Genomic DNA, 9,902 nt, shown 5'->3' with positions numbered 1-9,902 from the left:
GTGAGAGTGCGTGTACGTGTGTGAGTGTGTGTGTGCATTTGGAAGGTGGATGGGAAAGTGTGTTTGATGTGTGGAGAAGCAAAGGGGTACTGGGTTGTGTAGAGGGCTGAAGTATTTGGTAGGTTTCAAGGGTGGGGTCCCTTGGGGGATGTGGTGGAGGGATGATGGGTTGTATGGTAGCTGGGTGTGGAGAGTGTGGAGGGGTAGCTTGTTTACTTGTGGGAGTTTTCATGTAGACGGGCTATGCGTTGAGATATGGAAGTCTGGAGTGGTAGCTCATGAGGTGAGGTGGTAGTTTTGTGGTGGGGTGGTAGGCGGGATATGTGAGGGACTGGAGGGTTGGGGTGGTGGTGATGTGTTTGAAGTGTGTGGAAGGGTGGTGAAGAAGGGGTTTTGGTTGTGGTCATGTGTGGGGGGTGGGTGGGTGGAGCGAGGTGGGTGTTTGGAGGGTGGATGGTTGTGCACATGGGGTGGGTGGAGGGATGCCAAATTGTGTAGTGGGTATGGAGTCTGTGGGGGGGGAAGAGATGTTTGGTGGTTTGAAAGCATGGTAGGGGTCATTTGGGGTATGTGGAGGAGGGGTGCTGGGTTGTGTAGTGTGTGGGGTATGTAAGATGTGGGGTATCTGGAATGTCAAAAGGATGGTGGGGTATGTAGTGGGGGATGTGTTTGGGGTGTGTGAAAGAAAGATGGGCTGCATGGTTGGAAGCATGTGCCACTTTTGAGGAGGGGTTAGGTTGTGGTGGAGTGTGTGGTCAAGATGGATTGGGATAGGGTGTTTGAAGAACTTGAGGGGAGGTAAAGATGGGACTGGTGTCAGGAGGGGTTGGGTTGTGTGCGCAGGGTGTGTTGTGCTTGTGTGTTGAGTGTTTAGGTGGTGGAGGTGTAGAGGAATCCTGTGGACATATATATGGCATTTGTGGAGAGTTCAGGCATGGTATTGTTGTGAGGGCTGTGTGGAAGGGTGGAGGCATGGTTCACTTTTGTGAACTTTGTAGCGGGGTTTACTGCTTAGAAATCTGGAAGGCATGTATGCGTGTGCGTGTGTGCATGCCTGTGTGTGTGTGTGTGTACGCACGCGTGTGTGCGTGTTTGTTTGTGTAGGTGGTATGCGTCCCCTTCCCTCTTCCTCTTTCCCATTTTCCCTTCTGCAACTTCTGTTCCTCCTCCTTGGTTCCTTCTTCCACCTAGTCACTAGCCCGCCCCTCGCCCCTCCCCCTTCGCACTCCCGCGCGGTGCCAGCGGGTGGCTACTTGAGGACTGCTCTGTTCAACGCGCAGGAGATCTTTCCAGCAGAGCAGAAGAACTAGCTTTAGTGATGCTGAGACTGGTGCTGTTGCTTCTGGCCACAGACTTTGCAGGTGATACTCCAGTGGGTCTGGTGTCAAGGGACCAGCTTGGAGCTGAGAGCGCTGGCCTGTTGGGCTTGGGTAGTTAGTTAGGCGACAATTCGCCCCGTTACTGGCGGTTCTGTCCGGTGGAGAGTGGTGGGCGTGGAAGGTGAATGTAGGTCAAGCACCTTCTGCCGTTCTAGTTGGGGCTTCCATCCTAGCTCCAACTAGATGTCACCCAGCCGTCTGCTCATCTTTCTTAAGCAGATTATTCTGGACCCATATACGCAGTTGGGTTGTAGCCATGGCTCTGTTGAGTCTGACCAGGTATGCTGGACGTTCTTCCGGGTGGTCGTGACGTCTATGGGAGAGCAGAGTTGAGATCCTAAAACCTGTACTAAGTTCTGTGTTTCTTGAGTTTGGTGTACTGGCTCACACCTGTAATCCCAGCACTTGGGAGGCAGAGGCAGGCAAATTTCTGAGTTCGAGGCCAGCCTGGTCTACAGAGTGAGTTCCAGGACAGCCAGGGATATACAGAGAAACCCTGTCTCGAAAAACCAAAAAATGAAAAAAAAACAAAAAAACAAAAACACAGAAAACAAAAGTTAAATCTGTGTTTTGAGTTTATTTGAAAAAAAAATCTTGGACACACAGACAAAAAGCACTGTTAGTTACTTCCGTGATACCTGTAACTGCTAAGTCAGTTTTCTAGAAGCTTGATAGAAACAGAATCCGATGTTCTGTGCATTTCTTAGAAGTCCCAGGAAGAAATGATGGAAGAAGGTCTTTTTAAAGAGGCATGGAGAGGGGCATCAGAGGGACTGTCATGTGTGGATAAACCATGAACTGCTTTTAGTTTTGGTCTTTGTGTCTTAAGTGTGTGCATACCACGTGTGTGTGCATGTGCTTGTGTGTCTCTGTGTATATGTTGAAGGCATATGGAGGCTAGAAGTCAACACTGGCATTTTCTCTCTTTCTTTCTTCCTTCCTTCCTTCCTTTCTTTCTTTCTTTCTTTCTCTCTCTCTCTCTCTCTCTTTCTTTCTTTCTTTCTTCTTTTGGTTTTTTCAAGACAGGGTTTCTCTGTGTAGCCTTGGCTGTTCTGGAACTCACTCTGTAGACCAGGCTGGCCTTGAACTCAGAACTCAGAACTCAGAAATCCGCCTGCCTCTGCCTCCCAAGTGCTGGGATTAAAGGCGTGTAACACCACTGCCTGGCAACACTGGCATTTTCTATTGCTCCACATTGTTTTTGAGAAAGGATTGCTTGCTGAAACTGTAGCTTGCTATTTCTGCTAGACTGACTGACCAGTAATTCTTGGTATCCACCTGCCTCAGCCCCCTCTTAGTGCTAAGGTGTTGCAGACCCAAGCCCAGCTCTGGGCACTTCACAGCAAGTGCTTCACTCCTTGAGCCACCTCTCCAGCCTTCCACCTGAACTGTTTCTTTCTCTCTTCCTCCCCCCCCACCATTCTTCCCCCCCATTCCCCCCATACCCCCCAGTTGGCTTATGGTACTTTCCTCTGTTAATGACTCTCTCTTATTTACACACTGAGGTTTACCGATCTTTTATGGACAACTTACTGTCATCATATTACAACATCAGTGTTTTCTCCTTACAGCTCCTCATGAACCTCTCGACTCTTCCAATTCTCCGATCATAAAGAGGTCACAGTTCAGAACAGTAAGTATGGAAACCCTGTGGACAGTTTCTTCCCATGCATCGAGCCGTTGAATTGTGTTCAAGCTAGCCATGTCACTTTAGAAGCTGCAAGTGGCTTTGTAAGCCAGCATCTCATGCAGTTTCCTTGATACAGGAAAATGAGGATTTCTCAAAATCCTCCTGAGTCCTAGGATTACAGATATGAGCAACCATATCAGCTAAAAGTGTCCATTTTAGTCAAGAATGGCTCAGTCTTTGAAGGCCCCATGGATGGGTTAGCTTTAATGTTCCCTTTAATAATTCAAAATTTCTGAATTTTTGAATTTTGGTATGATAGTTACTCTGTATATTAGATACCTTATATATTTTGTTATATTGAATTCTTTGGGTGTAAATAAAAATAAAATGAGACAGTTTATTGAGAACTGTGGTGTTGAGTGAGGGTCTGTCAGCATCATTTTCATTTAGGTAGTGACTCCCTGGCTGACAGGCTCGGGAAAGAATCAAGGTGCAGAAAGAGGCATTGGGTGTGGCCTGGTGCAGGCTTTTGGCAAAGGAAACTTTAGGCGGGCAACCTACAAGACTGGTTAGGGATGCAGAGACAGTTTCACTTGGTTGGCCTTATGCAGTATCTAGGACAAAAGTTAGGGAAACTGACAGTTATTAGTTAAGACCTGGACACTCAAATGGGTCATTTGGCTCCTTGGACTGGCTTGAGAGTCAGCAGTCTGCCTTCTAACAAGTCAGATGTAAGGAAGATGGGTTCCTTTGGATACTTGACAGTGAAAATGTTTACAACCATTCTCTACATAAAGGACATGCAGGCACATGATCCAATCTTTGTCTCTAAACAGTTTCCACAGTATCTTTGTCCCTTGTTGGCTGGCTGTGACTGTTCACTTGCGTGTCATAGAACCTCCCACTGTCCCATGAGCTGGGAAGTTAGGCCATGCTGGAGACAGAGTGCTGGGATCATAGGTGTGCAGGACCACCCCAGGCTTAGCGTTCTAGACTCTTGGGGTGGAGGTGAGGTGGCTGAGTGAAGGCTAGGCTGTCAGTCCATTTCCTATAGGGGTATAGCTCAGAGGTTGAACACTGGCTGGCATGAATCACTGTGTGCCCCCGGCTGGGCTTAGAGTCTTTTTTTTTAAGATTTATTTATTTATTTTATGTCTGTGAGTACACAGTAGCTGTCTTGAGACACACCATAAGAGGGCACCGGATCTCATGACAGATGGTTGTGAGCCACCATGTGGTTGCTGGGAATTGAACTCAGGACCTTCATCGGAAGAGTAGTTAGTGCTCTTACCCGCTGAGCCATCTCTCTAGCCCTGGAGTTAGAGTCTTCATAACACTCGAGGGTCTCATGGAAACATGAGTAGAATGAAGGAAATTATATGTGTGGGAGCAATAATCAAAAATAGTTTTAAGAGGCATTACTTAAAAATGAAACAAACTGAATCCCGTAGCTTCTGGGTATGGTGTGAGCACCATTAATCCCAGTGCTTCCGAGGGCAGAGGCAGATGAATCTTTGAGGCTAGCCTGGTGGCATAGCAAACTGCAGGCCAACAGTGGGACCCTGCCTCAAAATAAATAACACTCCCTCCAAACTGCTATTGAATTAGGTAAGAAATGGGATCAGGGAGGATTTAAAAATGAGGCTTACTGGGCTGGTAAGATGGCTTAGTAGGTAAGAGCACTGACTGCTCTTCGGAAGGTCCTGACTTCAAATCCCAGCAACCACAGGGTGGCTCACAACCACTTGTACAGCTATAGTGTACTCACATACATAAAATAAATAAATAAATCTTTTTTAAAAAAACCGGAGGCTTTCTAGATGTACAAGTTCTCACCATGTTTAAGCGTAGTGAATTTCCTTTCTCCCTCTCTTTCTTTGTTTCTTTCTTCTCTTTTTTGTCTGAGACGGGTCAGGCTGGTCTCCAGCTGGAAGTACAGATGAGTGTGACCTTGAACACCTCGTCCTCCTGCTTCCTGCCCTCCAGTATTGGGATTATTGTCCAAATAGTACCAACCATGCTGGGCTCTTGAGTTTTTGTTTTTGGTATTTTGGAGGGGACAAAGTCTAGATGAGTTCCCTAGGCTAGCCTAGAAGTTACTATATCTCCCAGGCTGGCCTCAAACTGTTGGCAATCCTCTTACTTCAGCTTCCCAAGCTCTGGAATGACAGCTTTGAATCACACCTACTCTGGGCTCATTTTTTTCTTTACTCTTTTTGTACTTGTATGTGAGCTCTTGTATATATGATTTTTACATTACAAACTCATTTTTTGGGGGTGGGGGAAGCATATGTAGTTACGTAGGCTATATCTATGACATTTAGAACACTGGGGACAGTGCAACGGGTGTGTCTCAAATCATTCTCTTATTTCTCTGCTTTTCTCTTTTATAGCCAGACTGTGATCATTTTGATATCCCAGCATGTCCCAGGAACCTCAACCCTGTGTGTGGAACAGATATGAAGACTTATGGGAATGAATGTACCCTGTGCATGAAAATCAGGTCCAGTATTTAAAAAAAGAACTTAAAAAAAAAAGATTTATTATTTTATTCTATGTGTGTAAGTGTTTTGCCTACATGTATGTATGTGCACAATGTGCATATCTGATGCCCACAGAGGTCAGAAGAGGGAGTTGGGTCCCCTGGAACAGGAGTTGGTTGTGACTGGGATCAAACTTGGAGACCTTCACAGGAGCAACAAGTGCTCTTATCAACCAGCCCCAGGTCACACACATTCACAGCTGTATACCACTCAGGTTTTCTTTCCTTGAATTTTGATTATTGGAGGTAGTGTCTCCTTTCTCAGATGTAGGAGTCAAATGTGACTCAAACTATGTTTGAACAGACATTTAAAAGCTGTAAAAACCTGTATTCTGTTCTTAGATGAAAGCTAGAGCATAGAGCATGTGATCAGGCAACTGGGAAGCAGGAGACGATCAAGCTATGCCACTGTCTCAGTGTGCAGTTTTTCAAATCAAGAGTCTAGTTGAGACAAAGTGTACAGCTCAGCAGTAGAGTGTTTGCCTACAATACACGAGGCCCTGGGATCAGTCTTTACCACTGAGGGGAAAGAGAAGAGCATATTGCCTATTTAGGGGCTGACATGTAGCTCAGTGGTAGAGAACTGGCCTAGCATACATAAGGCTCTGAGTTCAATCCTGAGCACTATACCTCCAAATATAAACCCACAATACTTAGTACTTAATTTCTACAGAATATTATATTTCCTTTTAGATTTATAGGTCATACAGGCACACTCTGTATTTACCAGTTGGGAGGTAAGACTTATCATATATACTTTAAAGTTCATTCAGTGTATGACATTTGACTACTACATGCCACACACTGACCACATGGCTATAACACCCAGGGGTATACACCTTTGTATAGCAGAGTCCATTCCCATATCTGAGTTTCCACTGAACAATCTTAAGTCTTCATGGGCTGTTTTGTAGGCATTAGAGCCCTCTACCTTAGGTTTAATGTGTGTGTGTGTGTGTGTGTGTGTGTGTGTGTGTATGTGTATGTGTATGTGTCTATTGGGGGCAGGGATGGCTAGCTGGGCAAATAAGGTCTTTACCCTTTATGTTTTCTGGATTAATGTTAAAAAGTGACACAGGAAATATAGTCCTGAGAGGAACTGAATGTGTAATGCACATAGGACTTTAAAATGCAAGCGATGATCTGGTTTCAGTGTGACAGGTACTAACACCATGTTATGGCTGTTCACTTTGCAGGGAGGATGGGAGCCATATTAATATTATCAAAGATGAGCCATGCTGATGGGGAGTTGGGAGAAGAGCAGATGGAGGACCCCCTACTCCTCTGGTGCTCCCTGCTAGAATCCCACCCCCTTTTCTGTTCCCCCCATTTCTTTGCATGATACTTGTTAACAGAACTTCTCTGAGTAGAGGCTGGAAGACAGTGATGCACAGTGGTTCATAAACTTAGAACTCCTGTTCTGGGCTTCCGGCCTACAATTCAGTTTAGTTCACCTTACGACCCAGGCAACTTTTGCATTGCTTTATTTCCTTGGAATAAAATGAGCATTGAACTGAATCACTCGTCTTTCCTGTTGAAAATGCTACTTCCACCTGATGGGAATTCTAACCTGCCCTGTTTCAGGGTTCTCTCACTGAGCCTGAGGATTGAGTGGACACAGAGAGATTAATGGGAGAAAGAAAGGCTCGCACATTATTTGCAGCAGGTTTTTCATGGTGACAGCCTTCTTGGGGAACAATCAGAGAACTCATGGAAGTTCTACATGTATAAATATCAGTGGCTGCAAAATGTGGGTAAAACCTGAAAAAAGTAAAAGAGAAACCAAGAGAAGGTAAAGATAAATGATGAGTAAAGGTGGGGTCTGGGGTAAAAGGGTTCATGGAAGACATGAAATAGGAAAGAGACCAGCAGGGGGTTCTGGGGGATCAGGGGTACTTGTGTGGGGGTGAGGTGGGGGTGGGATGAAGGTAAAGGAGAATCTACTAAACTTTTATTTGAAAGTACCATAATGTTATCTATCTAATACTTTATGTAGTAACTTAAATGTTTTTAAAGGTGTCAAGCCACCTTGTGTTTGCTGGGAATTGAACTCAGGACAGTGCTCTTAACTGCTCAGCCATCTCTCCGGCCCCCCTGAAGAATCTTATTAACAGTTCAAGTCAATGACCAAGACCCTCTAAGGCGGTCTTTCCTCTTGTTACTGTTGCCTCTTCAGGATTCTTCTAGGCATACTTCTTCCTTTAAAGTTCCCTTTTTTGGAAACCAGGGATCATAATCATGAACAACTTGCCAGCAATCTACTAGTTGTGATTTTAATATTTGTGATCCTCCTTTTTTAAAAAATAATTCCCAGGGGCTGGTGAGATAGCTCCGCAGGTAAGAGCACTGATTGCTCTTACAAAGGTCTTGAGTTCAAATCCCAGCAACCACATGGTGGCTCACAACCACCAGTAATGAGATCTGATGCCCTCTTCTGGTGCGTCTGAAGACAGCTACAGTGTACTTATGTATAATAAATAAATCTCTTTTTTTGTTTGTTTGTTTTTTGTTTTTTTTGAGACAGGGTTTCTTTGTATAGCCCTGGCTGTCCTGGAACTTACTCTGTAGACCAGGGTGGCCTCAAACTCAGAAATCTGCCTGCCTCTGCCTCCCAAGTGCTGGGATAAATAAATCTTAAAAAAAAAAAAAAAAGAATAAAAATAATTCCCAAGCCTGACCTCAGGCAGAGGCTTCCCTGGTCTCTGCCTCATTGTCCCCACTTTGTCTCAGGGGTGACTTCAGATCCCTGTTCAGGCGCCACTTGGTGCTGTCCTAATTGGTGGGGTGAACCTGGGTGAGGGGGGCTAAAAATGAGTCGGAGTAAAGTCTCATGCTGTAGCCGACTTTATTCAAAGCATCAGACAGTTTATACTCTGAGGGTTAAGAGCCACATGGGGCTGGAGAGATGGCTCAGCCATCAGGAGCACTGACTGCTCTTCCAGAGGTCCTGAGTTCGATTCCAGCAACCACACGGTGGCTCACAACTACCTGTAATGAGATCTGATGCCCTCTTCTGATGCCACTGGTGTGTCTGAAGATAGCAACAGTGTAGTCATATATATGTAATAAATAAATAAATCTGAAGAAGAAGATGTAGAATAAGAAAAAGGAAGAGGAGGAGAGTCACATGAGTAAAGTGTATAGTTACATGGATAAGCCACACGTGGCAAAACACACTTTTCCATAGAGACAGATGCATGACAAGAGCTGAGGTAAGCTCACTCCTCCCTATTACACCCAGGAGAAGCATAAACGCACATTCCCAGAACAACCGGTGTTGTGGGGGAACAGAGGTCGCTATACTGACAGTTTTCTCACAGGAGCTCAGACACGCCCTCACACAGCTCCATTCATGGACTGTGTGGTAGAGAGTTATGTGTGTTTGCTTTCAGTGCATTTTAACTACAGGAAGTGGAGAACACGATGCGAGGGGAGACATGGAGAGCACATGGCTGTGGGAGATCAGCTGAGTGGGAGTTAATCAGATGCGTTTATCTGTTTTGCAGTTTGCTTAGCTGAGGGTAGGGCTAAATTCATAGAAAACCACTGAAATGATAACTCTTCTTCGTTTGTTTGTTTTTTCATTTTTGTTTTTGTTTTGTTTTATTTTGTATTGAGACAGGGTTTCCCTGTGTAACAGCCCTAGCTGTCCTGGAACTCGATTTATTGACCATGCTGGCCTTGAACTCACAGAGATCCACCTGCCTCTGCCTTCTGAGTGCTGGGATGAAAAGTGTGAGCCTTTCCTTCAGTCTCTGTTCTGCACTTTGTCTCTATTTTTGCTCCTGTGAGTATTTTGTTCCCCCTTCTAAGAAGGACCGAAGCATTCACACTTTGGTCTTCCTTCTTCTTGAGCTTCCTGTGGTCTGTGAATGGTATCTTGGGTATTCATTGCTTCATCCCATATACGGTCACCAAACTCCAACACTATTGTGGATGCTAAGAAGTGCTTGCTCACAGGAGCCTGATATGGCTGTCTCCTGAGAGGCCCTGCCAGAGCCTGACAAATACAGAGTTGGATACATGCAGCCAACCATTGCACTGAGCGCAGGGTCCCCAATGGAGGAGTTAGAGAAAGGACTGAAGGAGCTGAAGAGGTTTGCAGCCTCATAGGAAGAACAACAATATCAACCAACCATACCCTCCAGAACTCCCAGGACTAAGCCACCAAGGAGTACACATGGCTCCAGCTGCATATGTAGCAGAGGATGGCCTTGTCATGCATCAAATGAGAGGAGAGGTCCTTGGTCCTATGAAAGCTTGATAGATGCCCCAGTGTAGGGGAATCGAGGGCGGGGAAGTGGGAGTGGGTGGGTGGATGGAGGAACACCCTCATAGAAGCAGGGGGAGG

At 45.5% G+C, this 9,902-nt stretch overlaps 1 protein-coding gene across 1 annotated transcript; it reads left to right on the top strand.

The window, feature by feature from the left end:
* The first annotated feature begins 1,206 nt into the window (after window positions 1–1,206).
* On the top strand, window positions 1,207–7,069 carry Spink2 (serine peptidase inhibitor Kazal type 2). Its single transcript, XM_031342823.1, has 4 exons — window positions 1,207–1,361; window positions 2,951–3,012; window positions 5,403–5,512; window positions 6,748–7,069. Exons 1-4 carry the CDS (start codon window positions 1,319–1,321, stop codon window positions 6,791–6,793), a joined length of 261 nt encoding a protein of 86 aa, XP_031198683.1. The 5' UTR covers window positions 1,207–1,318; the 3' UTR covers window positions 6,794–7,069.
* Window positions 7,070–9,902: the final 2,833 nt, after the last annotated feature.

This window comes from Mastomys coucha, unplaced genomic scaffold (assembly GCF_008632895.1).
Source record: "Mastomys coucha isolate ucsf_1 unplaced genomic scaffold, UCSF_Mcou_1 pScaffold22, whole genome shotgun sequence".
In the NCBI taxonomy this organism is placed as follows: domain Eukaryota; kingdom Metazoa; phylum Chordata; class Mammalia; order Rodentia; family Muridae; genus Mastomys; species Mastomys coucha.
This window is presented reverse-complemented; position numbering and strand designations above follow the sequence as displayed.